The 18,548-nt window shown below is 43.0% G+C and overlaps 2 protein-coding genes across 3 annotated transcripts in view; one reads left to right on the forward strand and one right to left on the reverse strand.

Annotated features, from left to right (window-relative positions):
• Positions 1–8,648, reverse strand: part of LOC123111404 (alpha-mannosidase) — a 13,055-nt gene extending 4,407 nt beyond the window's left edge. Inside the window, exons 1-18 of one of the 2 annotated variants that reach the window (XM_044532206.1) lie at positions 8,292–8,646; positions 8,110–8,193; positions 7,222–7,310; positions 6,942–7,116; positions 5,765–5,884; positions 5,561–5,644; positions 5,400–5,471; positions 5,183–5,296; positions 4,535–4,635; positions 4,371–4,464; positions 4,106–4,261; positions 3,931–4,014; positions 3,630–3,695; positions 3,501–3,557; positions 3,041–3,260; positions 2,422–2,558; positions 461–529; positions 317–376 (exon numbers count right to left, since the gene is read on the reverse strand). In XM_044532206.1, coding sequence (XP_044388141.1) covers positions 317–376; positions 461–529; positions 2,422–2,558; positions 3,041–3,260; positions 3,501–3,557; positions 3,630–3,695; positions 3,931–4,014; positions 4,106–4,261; positions 4,371–4,464; positions 4,535–4,635; positions 5,183–5,296; positions 5,400–5,471; positions 5,561–5,644; positions 5,765–5,884; positions 6,942–7,116; positions 7,222–7,310; positions 8,110–8,193; positions 8,292–8,492 — 1,983 coding nt within the window. In that variant the 5' untranslated portion in view covers positions 8,493–8,646. Of the gene's footprint in view, positions 1–316; positions 377–460; positions 530–2,421; positions 2,559–3,040; positions 3,261–3,500; positions 3,696–3,930; positions 4,015–4,105; positions 4,262–4,370; positions 4,465–4,534; positions 4,636–5,182; positions 5,297–5,399; positions 5,472–5,560; positions 5,645–5,764; positions 5,885–6,941; positions 7,117–7,221; positions 7,311–8,109; positions 8,194–8,291 lie in introns of both variants that reach the window. The other variant, XM_044532198.1, reaches the window with a different exon arrangement.
• An 897-nt stretch (positions 8,649–9,545) lies between these two features.
• LOC123077658 (alpha-mannosidase) lies at positions 9,546–15,529 on the forward strand. The gene is made up of 12 exons (XM_044499956.1): positions 9,546–9,860; positions 11,717–11,788; positions 12,657–12,704; positions 12,832–12,951; positions 13,214–13,279; positions 13,715–13,827; positions 14,192–14,276; positions 14,437–14,547; positions 14,630–14,725; positions 14,821–14,868; positions 14,954–15,022; positions 15,177–15,529. The coding sequence occupies exons 1-12, from the start codon at positions 9,546–9,548 to the stop codon at positions 15,363–15,365; spliced, it is 1,332 nt and encodes a 443-aa protein (XP_044355891.1). The 3' UTR covers positions 15,366–15,529.
• The last annotated feature ends 3,019 nt before the right edge of the window (positions 15,530–18,548 follow it).

The raw sequence follows: 18,548 nt of genomic DNA on the forward strand, positions 1-18,548 counted from the left end.
CTTGTGATGTTAGGTACCAAAAGGGAACAATAATAGATACCATGGTTTCATCCGCTCTATAGTTTGCAGAAAATATATCAGCAAAGAAGTTGTACTAAATCAGCGACACTTATTTTGGGACGGAGGGAGTACTATTTATTGTATCTTTTGGAGGTATGTGATCAACAACTGTAGTTTGCTGAGAAGATAAACTAATGCAGAAAAATACATGAAGCACAAGTAATTTTGGAGCTAATGTTAATAATATACACTGCTTTTAAATGGTGCATAGATGAACAGATAAAAAATTGAACTTAAACATGCAAGTTAGTATTACCGATCTTGAAACAACAGTAGGTGTAGACCCATCTGGTCTAAAAATATAAGCTCCAGATGCCTGGATTAAAACATATACAGACAAATAGTAAACGTGTGAAACAGGTATAATTTAATAAAGAAAAAATTAGCTCCATAATGAAACCTGTGAATCCGCGCCATCACCACTATTTGAACCATACCAAAGAAAGCTCTGTTGAATTGGTAAATCCACCTAAAATAGATATAAAATTTTGCTACTGCATATCAGGATGAATAAACATGTGGTAGGACTCCTGTAACTTGCGAACATAATAAATTTCTTTAAACTCTGCATACAAAAGCAGTAAGGAAAAGCAATGTTGATCGACTATGAGAATTATCTTCCGGCAATAATTTTCAATACCATGTATTATGCACGGCATATTGCTTAGCTTGCAAAGTATGCGAATGCATAAACCAGATGCAAGCTAAATCGAATTTTATATGATGTAACATTCTTTGTAACAAAATATTAGACAAAATGGTCAATGGCCAACAATGGTAAATTATAGGGCAGTGTTTGTCCATGCCATTGCAGAGACACCTGCTTCGGGGAGGCTTCAGGTTTGCATTACCGAAAAAGGCTTTCGCCCCGCTTATAAACAAAGCAAACCACCAATGCATAGACAGGTTTGTATTGCAACTTTGGGAAGAGCTCTATCACTCCTATCCGCTGCGACGCCGTCAATCTCCAACTGGTCCTCAACAGTCGGGCCTGCTGCAGAAGTCTGACCTCCAGGCCCTGATCGACAAGATCACTGGCCGTTTGACAGTGTGGAAAGCTCCTCTACTCACCCGCGCATGAAGGTTAGTCAAGCTTAACTCAGTCCTCACTCCGTCCTTGGTGTATCAGATGGTCTGGCTTGACCAACCGCCATGGTCTATCAACTGTATCGTGTATCGACAAGTTTCGCCGCGGCTTCTTCTGCTGCGGCGGGGAGGAAGCCGAAGGTGGGCACTACCTCGTTGCCTGGAACGCTGCCTGCTTGCCACGTGCATCGGGGCGCCTCGGCATTCACAACCCACGGCTGCTCAATATATAAGGCTCTTGCATCAGATGCCTCTGGCTCGAGAAAGCAGTCCACGACAAGCCATAGCAAGGGATGTCAATCTCCATTCCCCGCGAAGCAGAGGACCTGTTCCTTGTCCCTAGGCCACAGATCCAGGCTATGTTTCTGGCATGATCGGTGGATCAGCAGGCATAGCATCTCCCAGGCGGCTTCTCCCCCATCCACCTTGGCTGCCAGCTCTCTGACCAAGCGCCGGAGGACCTGAGCCACATCTTGCTGCAGCGCTCCTTCTCGAGGGAGGTTTTGGTACTCCATCCTGCTTTTCAACGCGCCTTGATTGATTCACTCCTAGGGCTGCAACCTCTGTACCGGACTGGTAGCCAGCGCTTAGCGTGGCTGTGGCACCAAACTGCTGGAAGGAGGTGAGCTCGCTGATCATGTTATGTGGACCAGTCCATCAAATGTGGAGTCTTACTCTTACCCCTTAATTACAGTCCTAGTTTTTTTTTTTGCGAGGAATTACAGTCCTAGTTGATTAAGCATCTTTGTTAGGAAAGAGTCCAGTCAGTTTAGAGATTGTATTAGAGTTTCAATTTCAGTTTTGCTAAAGTCTTGTCTATTATATAAAGGGGCCGACCCCTCTCAATAAAGCAGAGAAGAATATTGTCTTTTACTTTTATCTACTTTTGAGTAATCAGGGTTAGGTCAGTAGTAGATTCTTCCAGATCATCCTCTGCATGTGATCGCTCTGGCTGGAGCTGAACAAGCGTGTCTCCAACAAGGTGGCCACCTTGCCGGCACCATTTTTTTCTTCTTTTGGCTAGTGCCTATATGCCAACCTATTTAGCAAACAACAGTTCTCACAATGATACCTCCCAGCAACCGCACTATGATCACTCAAATTACAACATATAAACTGAAAAAAAAATGTTTTCTGATCTAATTTTGCACACGCACATATATATTGATAAATAACAGTCTTTAATTTATCTTTTATACTTAACTATTTGTGAAATTTTACTGGACGCAAATCAATTTACTTTTTATAGCAGAACCAGAATGTGTTAGGACTCACTCCTGTGATAGAATTGAACATCCGCGTAAGTTGTCCAGATGCTGACGAAAATGTCATCTTTAGAGACCCTGGTCCAACTTCAACTGTGTCTTTGCTTGGAGAAGCGATGCTTGAGACATACCCCATTCTGTTAGATCCTGGATAGTTCAATGGTAAATGATGTAAAACGAATGAAATAAACTAATAATAAACATTCAGATGAAAAGCAGATTTTTATATTGACGTAGCAAAGAATGTAATCACTAATCATATTTGTAGTGTGCTGCATTTGTAGGAACCATAGATTTCTGCTTAGCAATTAACGTTGATGTTAGTGAAGATAACAAAAATAATTTGAAAGTTCATTATTAGTCTGAAGATAACTGAAGCCTACATCGCATGCTATATTATCTGCACATAAGAAGAAAAACATAGTAAAAATATATTCTCTTGTAGTATCCTGTTATCCAGTTCATCACCTTCACCAGAAATATATTATATCAACACTACATTGCCCATAAACAAAAGTTTCTTTGCTTTAACAAGAATAAAATAAAGCTGCCCTTCCTAGTGGGAAATTCACAATTTGATCAAAAGAATATAGATTGGAAAATAATATCTTAAGCAGATACAATTTCACCTGCTCCCTTGGGCTTTGAGACGAAATAAGTATTCCATCCCATTGGTGGCACGGAAGCTTGAAATACTAGCCAATATTTCGGGGGTTTGTCTGTATTGATTCCCAGATAAGCCTTCACATACAACTTCCTTAAATTGCTAGTCACATTATCTACCTCTACTAGTTGTGAATCGACAAAACTTCCATCAGAGCTTTTTACGACTAGGTGTAAGTCATTGACCTGAAATGGGAAAATAATTATGGGTATGTACAAGTAAATTAGCTCAAGAACCTAGGATTTAAAACAGGTAAGCCTTGACGGCATATTTCTTTCCATATGTCACAAAGTACCAAAAGGTTTGAAACAATTGAGTGCATATTTATCTCCTAGTGAGCCTCGATACACTTCATCTGTATTGTTCTGTTACAGAGAAACCAAATCTATTGGATAAAAGTGCACAGTATAGGTTTAGATGCATACCGGAACCCGTATGAAGTCACTATGTTCCCACCCAAGAGGATTATAAGCAGTTATAACCTGCAGAAGATATTCTAAGTATGTGCAAACATCATAACTGGCAAACATTACGTTAAAACAGATAGTACTTACTAAACCCTTTCCTCCTGAAATTTGTTCCTCAGTTGAAGGGCAGTAGCTTATATTGAGCAGTTGGCACTAAAAAAAATATTTGCCAATGGAACTGTTAGATCAAACATATTCGGCGAACAAACTAGGCTATGTGTAAAGAGTAATGTGCTGTGCTAAAACAGAGCCAAATAATTAATGTTAAATAAGATCATACTGTCGTGTTTTCTTTCGAGATGAAGAAAGGTGATGTCGACATATATGTACAAACAGAATGTGATAATCATAAACACTATTACAGAAAATACAGTCCATCCTAACTCACCTGACTAAACTTTACTGCTGGAGGCATACATGTTCCCTTAGAGCTTGTCAGACAAGCCAGAGCAGTATTTACACCTTTCTCAACCTACAAGATATGAATAGCCACTCCATTATTTTGTTTGAAAAACTGAAGGAGCATTGTCACCAAAGCATTTCTGCAAGAGAAAATTATAAACCTGGGATGCTCCGAGAGCAAGGCGTTTCGAGTAATCGTCAGTTGTGTGTTGTTTTGCTGTTCCTGAGACAGCGTCATGATGCTGGGCGATTCCCAGTGGGTCTTCCAAGCTAGAAGTGAATGATCCTCCCACAAGAAATTCTATTTGACGTGCAGCCTGTTAGAAAAGGCCATTTTCCTATAATTAGCCATTTTCTAACTTAAATACATGATCTTTAATCACCACAATTCTGTGGTTGTAGGTTTGTATTAAAAATATAGTATACCAGGTAATATCCACTGAGCATTCGAACATATCCCTTGAAAGTTGGACGGCTAGTAAAATACCCAGTCCAGTAAGCATTTGTTGAATCAGCATATCTGTAATTTGCAATAGCATTAGGGCATAAAGAATGAACTCTTATCATTTTAGTGAGTATTGATAACTTACGGGAAATAATCATCGCGTTTGAGTGGCCAAGATTCATTTGATGCATGTTTTGCATCAGTGTAAATGGATGGAGTAGAATACAGCGCATGCACTCGTCCATCCTGCGGTGTTCAGGACATAATTTCTTATCTTCGAATACTTTCAGGACATTAATTAACCATGTATTATCATCGAACTGCATAGATAACTGACTTTAACTAATGTGTTCAGTAGATGTTAAGATTCTTTTTACAGGAGGAATATGGAATTAGTTATGTGTGTTCTTCTCTTGCTGAATGAAATGCAGTCTTGTAACCCTGTCACCATACATCAACATAGGAGCATCACTCAAAGCTCATAAATATTATGCATGTCCTTATAATATATACGGTTTTCTTGCCCCCTGATTGGGATGTGCAGTAGGTTCCAGAGCTGTGTGTTGTGTTTTCCCAGCCTTTAGGCTTGTAAATACTGTATTTATCTTTTCAATATATTGAAACGCAAGCTTTGCATTTTCTTGAAAAAATATATATATGGTTTACCTTTCAAGAAAAGTATGAGAGTCAGCGGAATGCCAAGAAAACGGTAGCAGAACGGTATACATCAAAACTTGAGAGCCTCAACTAGTCAACAAGCATTCTGACAGTCGAGATCTATTAACCAGCATACCTTGTTCACGTAGTGAATAAGTCTATCCATATTCCGGAACCAGGATTCAGCATACTGATAATTAAAATCATCACCCATGGTCCACATTATGTGGTTTGTACGCGTAACGTTTGCCTGATTAATAGAAACATCAGAAGTCAGATCCAGGTTTCTGTTCAAAATCTACTTCCAAATTGCTCGAGTAAACCAAAAGCTTTTACAACAAATGAAAGTTTACCTGTGCTATGGCTGCAGAAACAAAATCATTAACGCGTTGCTCAACATTAGTGTCAAACAGCAACGGGTCGTCCTACAAATGATTGTTAATGAATATTAAATATGTTAGAGTTTCTTCCAAGAACTAGAGATCACTGAAACTGCTTGCCTAAAGCCATATACCTGAACAGGTGTCATGTCATTCAAAACTTCAAAACTAAACCCATCGGGAGGGCTATAATGGACAGGAAATGCATTTGTAAAGATCTGCAGTTCAGTCATACATTTAAGTGAACAGAATACAGGCCAATATTTTCAATATAATCATACATGCTGATGAGTAGAATGCATATAATTATTTGCAACAGAAGAATACTATGTAGTAACCTGAGAAGATGAACCAAATGTTCTTGAACCCTGCCATATAACTTCCAGGCCTTTATCGTCTTTACGCTTTGCCCTATCTTGGTAATCAATTCTTGCAAAGTGCACAGAGTCGAAACCAAGCTACAGTTACAACAACATAAAAGCAAATATATAATCTCCACATTATAGGAATGTTCCAGAAAGAGATATAAGATCACAAATAAAATTATGAAACAAGATTAAATGTTTTTCAATCAGTCATCATATCACAACAAAAAACTGAGGAGTAAACTTTACCAGCATAAGCAGGAGTACCTGTAACTCCAGACTAGTAAATGAAAATTAACTAGTGCTAGTCTAATGGTAAAGGGAGACCATGATGCTACCAAGTTGACAAACCACTAATGAAGTTTAATCAGACCCACCTACTCAATCTTGCCCCACTTTACCATGACTCTGATCAAAGATCTATTTTAGCTATTAACCAAACCATATAAAAATGAGAGACTAAACAAGGGACTACGCGTGTAACTAAATTATCTCCTGGAAGAAATCTCAACCATGACAATCCACCTGGAAAAAACTGGAGCTCTTCAAATCCTGTTGTATTTACCTCTTGTTTTGCAAAAATATGTCGAACCTAGAGGAATCAGATTGCAATGAACTGAGATGTGAAAAAAAATCAGTCCAGCTCTATAATTTATAGGCATTTGGCATGCCTACTACACTGAATTCACATTATCCTTCTGAGAGAAGAGGCAAGATGCTAACACAAAAAGGCTACTAAGTTCTGATGTTCCGAGGAACAGTCATGTTTCTGTACTACAATAATATAGCAGAAGACATTACAAAATACTGAATGCTCAGATCGGACTGTGACTTCAGTCAAACCAAGGCAAGACGAAATCACTAGAATCACTTACATAGCCAAACTACACTTCCAATATACATCCATCTATGCATATGAAGCAAATTATTATACTTGCCTAATAAAATAGAGCATCTTGATTTCAACAAAATCGTAAGAACCGCACACAACTACATTTGCATAAATGCATGCCCATCCAGATCTTGATGCCAATAGAATGCAGGGCTTTCATAGAGTTGTATCTTCTACTTGGTCCATGTGTCAATTTATACTAGTAATCTAGTACTTCAATGCTTTCAGAACAATCTGGAAATGTGATGTTAACATTACCTCTGTTCCTAGCAAATAAGCTTGCACAGCAGAATGACCGAAAGGATCGATTTGCCAGCCAGCTCTTGGAGTCTTGTTGAATTGTTTTTTAATCACCCGATGACCAAGTGTGGTCTGATCAATCATGTCAATATAATGGGTGGCAGCTTCATCATGCATACACCACCCACCATTTCTGAATCGTAATATCCAAAGTTTACAAAATTATATATTATATATATGGTTATTTATTTATTTATTTATAAAAGATCCAATGAAATAATGAAATCTCATTACATACATGAACTCCAGCTGACCAGAATCAACTAGCTTGTGCACTATGGCCTGGATTTGTGGGCTTTTCTCTACCCACCACCTTTGGAAGAAGGCCTAAATGCAAAAGAACAAGTCGTATTCAGAGTTACCAAGATTCAATATCACTTATCAAGTAACATAAAGAGAAAAACAATTTTCTGTCCATCAAACAGTGGTCTAGATACATTTCATCTTTTCGTCAGGAGATATTGTATGCAACTAGAAACCAACATTGCTAGAAAAAATAAACTCCTATTCAGTATCGTATCCATGAGCTACCTTATTCTTCAAAGATTTTTCGTGTCTGTTATTTATTTATTTACTCCCTCCATTCGGAAATACTTGTCCTAGAAATGGTTGAAAATGGATGCATCCATAACTAAAATAAGTCTAGATACAGACATTTCTAGGACAAGTATTTCCGGACGGAGAGAATATTTATTTACAGTGTAACTTCCATACGAGACACTGTACATTCATATATACCATGGCAGCACTGACTACTGCGGCTGATTCATACGGCCAATCATTAACAAGCAAACTGAAGGATGAACAGTCCTATATATAGAGTCATCGAGCAAGATATGGTCATTATAATATCGTTTCCGGATAAGCTGATCACGTGAACGGTGTGGCCCCACCACCGAATCAACTAGATGTGGTTCGTGCCCTTTTAAAACGAGACCACCCATCCACGACAGACACAGGCAAGCAGCAATGACTGCTCAATCATTACTGTGTTCAATCATGACGACGAGGTAAAAAAAAAGATAGGAGTAATTCCGTGGGCAAAGTGGCGAACAGAAACAAGGGAAGAAACGTCCAAAGCAAAAGCGGAGGAGAATTCGATGGAGAATTGGGGCGAGCACGTGACCTGCTCCGCGACGACGAACTTGCGGCCGGGGTCCCTGGCCAGCGCGTCCACCACGGAGTCCAGCGTGTTCATCACGCACGCGCCCTGCAGCAATGCACGCAGACGGGAGAAATCACGAACCACGGCCATGGAAGACGGCGAGCGAGAGCGGGGCGCGGGAGGGAGGGAGGGAGGCGGCGCACCTGGATGGAGTTGTTGGACCCGACGTAGTACTGGTCGACGGTCTTGAGCCAGCCGACGTCGTCGTGGGAGTGCGGCACCAGGTGCACGTTCAGCAGCCCGGCCACCGTCCCCGCGCTCGTGTTGTACGCCACGTACCCGTGCGCCTCCCTCGCCGCCGTCACAGCGGCGAGCAGAACCAGCAGGACCAGCGGCAGCGCCATGGCTCGGGTCCTCGGTGCCTCCGTGCGAAATGGTCAGCCTCGCTCGCTTCGTTCCCTCGGGAGTGGGGCGGCGGAGTGGCCTAAATACACGGGTGGGGCGTGCGCTGGCCGGCCGGCCGGCTGGCGGGCATTTGTGCCTTTGTGGAATGTGGATTTGTTTTACTATGGAGTCGCCGGCAGTCAAGGAAAGGGCGCTGCCACCGTACATAGCAGGTCCATGCGTGTGTACCAAACCGAAAGAGTAAAATACCGGTGTCTTCGGTTGAAATTTTGGAAGATCAATTCATTGATTTTTTTCCCAATCGGAAATCTTTGGTTCATAGGAATGGTTTCATCAAAGAATTCAATGTAATACTCCCTAATTTCCGGTTAGGATTTTATCTTATTTAGACGCATGGAATTAATTGTTATATAGGAAATATTTGGTTCATAGGAATGCATCAAAGATTTCAATGTAGTACTCCCTAATTTCCGATTAGTCTTATATCTTATTTAGACACATGAAATTAATTCTTATATTTATTAGCTTAATGGCCGTGCGATGCCAGCAGATGACAAATATACTGAAACAGAATCCTGCTTGGGCGATGCTATTTAGCGCGCGAGCGTTCCAGCGCTCGATTTCCGACCGAAACGCAGGTAAGTCAAAGTTTCCTTTTTTTTGACGGGATCTCAACCTTCCTTTTAAGTAAAAACCTGTGACGGAAAAATTAAAGGACGCACCTGGCCCCACCCCCGTTGAAATCAGGGGGGGCAGAGAGATTTATGGAAGGCAACGCTGGGCCCCACCTGTTTAATTTATTGCGATAGAGATTTAAGGAAGTAAAGACTGGGTCCACTAATTAATAGAATTAACTGGAGGAGAGGTTATGGATCGAGCGTTTCAACGCTCGCCCGCAAAGGAGCGTTCTCCTACAATCTCTAAACTGACTGGACTCTTTCCTAACAAAGATGCTTAATCAACTAGGACTGTAATTCCCCGCAAAAAAAAACTAGGACTGTAATTAAGGGGTAAGAGTAAGACTCCACATTTGATGGACTGGTCCACATAACATGATCAGCGAGCTCACCTCCTTCCAGCAGTTTGGTGCCACAGCCACGCTAAGCGCTGGCTACCAGTCCGGTACAGAGGTTGCAGCCCTAGGAGTGAATCAATCAAGGCGCGTTGAAAAGCAGGATGGAGTGTACCAAAACCTCCCTCGAGAAGGAGCGCTGCAGCAAGATGTGGCTCAGGTCCTCCGGCGCTTGGTCAGAGAGCTGGCAGCCAAGGTGGATGGGGGAGAAGCCGCCTGGGAGATGCTATGCCTGCTGATCCACCGATCATGCCAGAAACATAGCCTGGATCTGTGGCCTAGGGACAAGGAACAGGTCCTCTGCTTCGCGGGGAATGGAGATTGACATCCCTTGCTATGGCTTGTCGTGGACTACTTTCTCGAGCCAGAGGCATCTGATGCAAGAGCCTTATATATTGAGCAGCCGTGGGTTGTGAATGCCGAGGCGCCCCGATGCACGTGGCAAGCAGGCAACGTTCCAGGCAACGAGGTAGTGCCCACCTTCGGCTTCCTCCCCGCCGCGCCAGAAGAAGCCGCGGCGAAACTTGTCGATACACGATACAGTTGATAGACCATGGCGGTTGGTCAAGCCAGACCATCTGATACACCAAGGACGGAGTGAGGACTGAGTTAAGCTTGACTAACCTTCATGCGCGGGTGAGTAGAGGAGCTTTCCACGCTGTCAAACGGCCAGTGATCTTGTCGATCAGGGCCTGGAGGTCAGACTTCTGCAGCAGGCCCGACTGTTGAGGACCAGTTGGAGATTGACGGCGTCGCAGCGGATAGGAGTGATAGAGCTCTTCCCAAAGTTGCAATACAAACCTGTCTATGCATTGGTGGTTTGCTTTGTTTATAAGCGGGGCGAAAGCCTTTTTCGGTAATGCAAACCTGAAGCCTCCCCGAAGCAGGTGTCTCTGCAATGGCATGGACAAACACTGCCCTATAATTTACCATTGTTGGCCATTGACCATTTTGTCTAATATTTTGTTACAAAGAATGTTACATCATATAAAATTCGATTTAGCTTGCATCTGGTTTATGCATTCGCATACTTTGCAAGCTAAGCAATTTGCCGTGCATAATACATGGTATTGAAAATTATTGCCGGAAGATAATTCTCATAGTCGATCAACATTGCTTTTCCTTACTGCTTTTGTATGCAGAGTTTAAAGAAATTTATTATGTTCGCAAGTTACAAAAGTCCTACCACATGTTTATTCATCCTGATATGCAGTAGCAAATTTTATATCTATTTTAGGTGGATTTACCAATTCAACAGAGCTTTCTTTGGTATGGTTCAAATAGTGGTGATGGCGCGGATTCACAGGTTTCATTATGGAGCTAATTTTTTCTTTATTAAATTATACCTGTTTCACACGTTTACTATTTGTCTGTATATGTTTTAATCCAGGCATCTGGAGCTTATATTTTTAGACCAGATGGGTCTACACCTACTGTTGTTTCAAGATCGCTAATACTAACTTGCATGTTTAAGTTCAATTTTTTATCTGTTCATCTATGCACCATTTAAAAGCAGTGTATATTATTAACATTAGCTCCAAAATTACTTGTGCTTTATGTATTTTTCTGCATTAGTTTATCTTGTCAGCAAACTACAGTTGTTGATCACATACCTCCAAAAGATACAATAAATAGTACTCCCTCCGTCCCAAAATAAGTGTCGCTGATTTAGTACAACTTCTTTGCTGATATATTTTCTGCAAACTATAGAGCGGATGAAACCATGGTATCTATTATTGTTCCCTTTTGGTACCTAACATCACAAGACTTGAACTATATAGGTCTAAAAAGCATGGTTAACAGTCAAAATATAATCTAGTTAGTCTCTCGGGCTATTATAAAAGATGTGGATTTGGGGGGGGGGGTGTGGATTTCTGGATGGTTTGATCCCTAAGAATAGGACTTCCACACCCTTATATATACAACTCAACATGGGCTTACAACTTGACTCACACATGAGCTCTACTAGCTAGTCATGTTTTCCCGTACCATCTCACACACTAACCCACACCCAACAAAGAGATAGCACTCGAGTTCTTGGATTACCTTTCTAACGTTACTTGAATAACTTCACTTCTGCATTATTTACTATTTAAAAACTTTAAATACATTTTCTATGTGATCTATTGATTTATGTTTATTTTATATTAGGTACCGTTAAAAGTCATCCGTGGAGCTCTGGTTGATGAAGTCCACCAGCAATTCAGCCCGTGGATTTATCAGGTCAGATATAAATTTACTCAAATCAAGGATTAAGATTAATTTTGAGCCTATATTAAATTATTAATAGCATTACATGGAATCTATTTGCTACTCCATCCGATCCAAAATAAGTGTCGTGGTTTAGTTCAAATTTGAACTAAAACCACAACACTAATTTTAGCATTCTCTGCTGTTGCACTTTTATGTGCTAAGATTTTCTGAAAAGATAGATGACTATAGGTCACCACGAAAAGAACATATCATGTGGCTAAGGCTAAACTTCTTGATGTCTCGACCCAATGTGGCTCCTGTTCAGGTGAGAAGTAGTGGGTCGTCCAAATTTGTTATGAAGAAGACCCCTATGATCTCTCAAGCTTTGGTTTCGGCCTTAAGCCATACAAAGATAAGATATACGATTTGTTACTTAGATTTGATTCGGGGAACCCGTATGAAGAATAAATCAAGTTAGAATAGAAAAACAATTCTTCTATTTTACCCGAGGAAAGAGCCTCTTCCAAACTCTAGTACAATAGTTTTTGTGATCTCCATTGGGCTTGTCGAGCTCGTCCTTGATCCGGATGCCCTCATCACCAGGGCCACCTACGCCATCTTTGCCAATTGCATCATCGCTGAACTTTGCCTTAAAAATTGGGCCACTGCCATGCAAGAGCAGAAGGCAGTCATCACTCGCCATGTCGAGCTAGCAGCCATATCGCGTTCTCCAACCCCTTCGAAATTACTTTAGCTGTAATTTCCTTCTAGTACAGTTTCAGTTCTGACTTGTCAATCCCTCGTGCCTTCATGTCAACATCTTATTTTTTTTTCAGGTGTAATATATTAATTATGATAAAGCTCTCTTTGATTAACTTTTAAAATATTCGATTTCTAGGTTACAAGACTATATAAGGATAAGGAGCATGCTGAAGTAGAATACACGGTTAGTAATTTCCTCTACCTCGGAGAATAAGGGCCTGAATTGTATTTCTCCATTCCAGAAAAAGTGATATCCATCATTATTGACCATGCACTGAAGTTTATTTTGTTTTTCCTCTCATATGTGAAAGATTGGGCCAATCCCGGTCAATGATGGCATAGGAAAGGAGGTCATCACAAGACTGACAGCAAATATGGTCACAAACCACACTTTTTATACAGATTCTAATGGAAGGGATTTTCTCAAGAGGGTAACTATCAATATGAGTTATGCTTCAGATATTTGTTACGATCTAGTTAATTTCTTTGTACCTTGGTAAAAAAATTATCTTACTATATGAAATATTCTTAAATACGGAATATATCATAAGCCAACCTTCTCATATTTTTCCTGAATTATTTTATGGGTGACTGTTAAGGCCCTACTGAACATCTATCTGAATTTAATACGTTTGACTTTTGAATCTCTGTACTCTCCTTTTACACCCACGTTCTTTGTGATTTCATCTATAGGTGAGAGACTACAGGGAAGATTGGGATCTTCAAGTGACTCAACCGGTTGCAGGAAATTACTATCCCGTATGAACAATATTCACATTTTAATACCGAGATACTCTTTGATTCCAATATATCATAATAATACTTTTAATATAGACTATTCTAAAAGTAGAGCTAGCTATGTCTCTTGTTTGCTTTTTGAAACTTCTGTCAAACTCCTTTTGATTACAAATATTTTACCTCCATTTCAAAATAACAATTACAAAATTATGTACTTAATTATATAATTCTGTCATCAGTAGGCATAAAGCTGGAATAATTTTTCACCTGCATATAACGAAGCCACCAGGGAAAAAGGATGTATAAGAGAGCATTTATTTTCAGGACTATGTGTGACACTCCCTCATTTTTTGTTCCCCAAATAAAATTTCCTATTTCATCATGCTTTCGTGGCTGTTGTTGTTATTTAGACAGTTTTATTTTCTTATAGATTTTTCTCTCGTGTTGACATTACAGGTCAATCTCGGAATGTATGTAACAGATGGGAAATATGAACTTAGTGTCCTTGTTGATCGTGCTGTTGGAGCTTCAAGCATTCAGGATGGTCAAATAGAAATGATGTTCCACAGGTATTATAGCTTCTATTGCAGTACCATATTTGTGTTGTTTGCCAGGATAGACCGATCCAATTCTAGTTGGTTTCTATATCTAACTATGGTACCATTGTCTTGAAGCTAGCAGACAGCTTGAACTACAAAGAAATGGCAATGTGTCCATTATAAAACAGCTAAAAGTAGCAGTTTCTCATTTATCTCTTTTGGAACCACCTATTTTTAAACTTACTATGTAATATACTGTTTAGTGTGTATTATTAACTATAGAGATCTTTACCAACTTTGTTATTAACCTATTGAAGTCAATCACAAATCTGTGTAACCAATTTCAGCACGCCCATGTACGCTCAACCTCTAATCATGATACTGTGCATGTCAGGCGTATACTTTATGATGATGGCAGAGGTGTTGGGGAGCCACTCGATGAAACTGTTTGCGTTGACAGCAAATGTGATGGGCTCGTGGTATACATTCACTCACAGCATTGTATCCATTTCTATTTCCTCCAGTACCGACCTGACATCGCACCAATTTCACTATATAAAAATCAACATATACACACGGTAGGACACCGTACTGTTTTCCCTGCAGAAAATTAACACTGCCTCATACAAACTCTTACAGGCTAGGGGTACTTATTATGTCAATGTCAACAAGCTTGGACATGGAGCTCACTGGCGAAGGACACAAGGACAAAAAGTTTATTCACCCTTTCTTCTTGGTTTCGCTCATGAGGTATATTTGTATAGTTCTGTCAGCCTGTTTTCTTAAGTATTTTCATGTCACTATTCCTACAGTTGTAATATTGTTCTTACAGGATGAGAGCAGTTGGAAATCCTACAGTGTTGTGAAAGCGAGCATGATGGATGCAAATTACAGTCTTCCTGATAATGTGGCAATCATCACCTTGCAGGTTCATAATTTATTTATCTATTTATCTCGGACCTTATATATCTTAATATTGATAGCATCTATTAGTCACTAACAGAGTATGGCTTAATATTTCAGTATCTCGATGATGGTACCACACTTCTCCGCTTGGCACATTTGTTTCAGGTATATTCCTACTTTACATAACTGTAGCTTATATCATATTTATTTCTACTTTGGTTCACTGAATAATTTTTTGTCGGAGTTGCAGGCTGCAGAGGACCCACAGTACTCAGTGATGGCAAAAGTTGAACTGAAAAAATTCTTTGGAAAGAGAACTGTAAGTAATTTATTGTACTTTATCTCTTTGCATGATAAGAATTTGTTGTAAAAAAAATTCTGTTGCATGAACTATACCACACATGAATACTTTTCCTTTCGGAAAGAGATCTAGCCCGAAATGCTCACTTGCTCAGTGTTGTTCCGTTGCTCAGATCAAGGAATTGACTGAAACTAACCTGTCCGCCAACCAAAAGAAGTCAGCGATGAGGAAGCTCAAGTGGAGGGTTGTTGGAGACACTGAAAGTAGTCCTGCCCCAATTACCGGTAGACCGGTTGACAGTCAAGCCCTTGTTGTCGAGCTGGGGCCCATGGAGATACGCACATTCTTGCTGAAACTGTGAGCTGCAAAAAGAGAGATATCTTTATGTAATTCCATACATGTTCTAGGAGATCATTGTGCCTTTCATTTCTGTGAGCAAGTACCTCCTGATAGTTATGTCCTTGTACAGCAATAAATGTGCCTAGTCACAACTTTCCCAGCAAATGTGCCTTCCGTTTCTATGAAGAATGACTCGTGAGCTCCATATTTGGTCCAGTTTCGGCGGGCTGAGCTAATCTGACCCCGCTGCATATGTACTCTTTGTGGAGGAGTCTCCATTCATGAGAGTTCATACGATATAGTTCTTTAGAGAGCTGCAGAGGATGGCTCGCGCTCCGCCACCGCTCCCACCTCCAGCCGCTCCTCCACCACCAGCGCTGCAGTCTCAACTCCGGCCACCTGCGATCCCAATCCCAACTCCATCTAGCCTCTCCGTAGCCACTTTCTGCTCGCCTCCGCTCCCACCGGACTACTGGCTGGATGACTCCCCGATCCAGGCTGCCATCCGCGCCGCGCTTGGTGTTGGAAACGCCATGGGAGCGGACTTCGAGGACCAGGTTTGGTCTGCCATCCGTCAGCCTATCACTCCTTTCCGCCACAAAAACTCAGGCATCCACCTTGCTGTTAAAATTGAGCGCGCCGTCATGGAGATTGAGTCTCATGCTTGCATGCTACCTCCAAGGTTGCCTGGGAGGCCAGTCCGACATGTTCATGATCCTTCAACTCTCGCCCTCGGAATTCCGCTTTACCGTCTCCTCGACCCCGGTAGCCCTGGCTATCCTCCGGGAGAAGGAAATTGCCTCGCCTCACATCCACATCTCCTTCTTCGTTTGCTCGCCCGTGGATGCCGCAAGAGAGTCACCACCCTCCATTGCCCCCCGCCTTCGGGCCTCGCCTCCCTCACCATTGCCACTACAGACGCCCACTCACTTTCACGCCACCCCGCTCACGTTTGACATCGGTGATCGCTTGCAGCACGCCTTTCGGTTCATCTCACAAACTCTTACCCTCGACAATTCAGTTGGACTCGCATTCCAGGCTGCTCTTTGGCAGGCAAAACGCTCCATGGTCTCACCACCTCGCCAGGCTTCGCCAAAACCCCACGATACCATCATTTTCTTCCATAATTGTCGTCTTCCTCTCGACTGCTACCTCGTCGCTGCTCTGCTGCAAACTAGGTTTGGGGGTAGGGCAAAAAACTTCGATGTCCAAAAAGTATCCACCTCGGCATACTCCTTCTGTGTCGCCTCGACGACCGCGCAAGCTTCGATTACCGCTTGCTCTCCCCTCTCGACACCCTTCTTCTTCGCATCGATCATCGTCGTCAACTCAGACGCCACCACTCCCAACGCACCACTGCGTGCTGCCTCGACCCGACGCCCGTGCGCCATCAACCAACAACCACCTGTGGTGGTTATCGCTCCGCCCGCGTTCCTCTCAGACAGGGGAACCCTGCCGGAGTCGACAACAACACCGCTCGTTGCGCCAAAAGAGGTTAGGCCTTTCCGTCATGGATTCAAATTCTTTAACCGCGTTCTAAACATGTACCACACCGAGATCACACGTCATATTTTCCCACCTCGCTATGCACCAACGGTCTCTTTTTGGATCCTATGTAGCTCAGCTATTGTTAACCCAAATACTTTGCTCATAACCAATGCCCTAGACCACTACTTCTCGGTAAAACCAGTTTTCCAGGCAACTAAGCTGTTAGACTTTGCGTTCCGCTCCTCTGTAATAACCAAAGAGGTCAGGTTTGAAATCCTCAAGGCCTCGCCTCTGGTTTTCAAATGCTTCTCGCTATACTTCTTTGACCAGCTTTCCACCGCCACTGCTCATGAGCAGCTGCTACTCGAGACTCGCGGACCGGCCACGATCAGGCCAAACCTGCCAGAACAACACGCTATGCCTATCTCCATCCTTGGCCCACACCCATCCACACTATGCATGCAACGCTCTCTTTCAAACAAAACAAACAAACAGGATAACACCCCAGTATCCAACGTTTCAACCCATGGATGCACCCTCCCATCGAACACGACTCCAACAACTCCCTGCCACCGCCCTACCTCCACCACCTGCACACCCTCGGTCGCTCTGCTTTTGACCAACGCTGAAACCGAGGGACGGAGCCACTCACACGACGTACACATGGCCAAACTCGACCCATCCATCCCGCGCCCAGAACCCGTGACGCTGAGCCCCCCTGCCCACCACCGCTTTCAACTGCCCACAGCTCTTGACTCGGTGGAACCGGCCTATACACCGCGTGTCTCCACTTTGAGGTCATCCGACCTGGACCACGAACACCGAACAGACTGCTGCCCACCGCCTGCATGCATGCATGCGCCACTAGAGCCCCACGATCTGAGACAACGCTTAACCCCAACACTGCTTACGTCACCCATGCCTCATCCATACCCTGCCCAACTGCAACACATGCTCCCACCACCCAACAACAGTACCACCACCAGCCCTTTGACCGCGTGCATGACGCCACGCATGGATGGTACACTGCCTTCCAAGTCATATCGAGACGTACTACTCTCCTCCCCCCTGCATGCACCCTCACCCCACTCCGCTACTCCCATAAATACCGCATGCAACACACACCATCACACTCCACACCGCCTCTCTCACTCACCTATCCTCTCCAAACGACGCTGTTATCGCTGCCTAGCCCTGGATCACCAAGTCCAGCTCTGTAGGGATCCCATCAGGTGCGCTCGCTGCTGGTGCTCCGGCCACAAAGCCAGCCGGTGCCGAGCGGTTCGCCTCCTTCCGTTCTTTGCCCGCCTTCCGCAAACTCCACTCTTCAATCCAGCTTTCTCTCTTCAACACACCTCACTGCCGGCTTCTGCAATGGCCAACTCGCCTGCTCCTATCCCAGCCAACCTCGTCGCTGCCACCAACCTTTGGCCCCGTGCCGGAAACGGGCCAATGGCACCACTACTCGGCATCCCCGTCGCTCGCATCATCCCTTCCTCCGCCACAACAAACAACACCGCCCCTCCTACCACCGCTCCTCCACCGCTCTCCAACCCTGTAGACCATGAGGCGTTGCGCGCAAGCCTCAACGAGGCGCGTGCTGCAGCGGCTTTCGGCCCATCTCCTCCGAACGCTGGGGGCGCTCGCCATGCACGCCGTTTCGGCTTCCCCATCGAGCTCGCGCCTACCATCGTCGTGCCCCCCTGCCTAGTCAAAG

Source organism: Triticum aestivum, chromosome 1B, assembly GCF_018294505.1.
Source record: "Triticum aestivum cultivar Chinese Spring chromosome 1B, IWGSC CS RefSeq v2.1, whole genome shotgun sequence".
NCBI lineage: Eukaryota > Viridiplantae > Streptophyta > Magnoliopsida > Poales > Poaceae > Triticum > Triticum aestivum.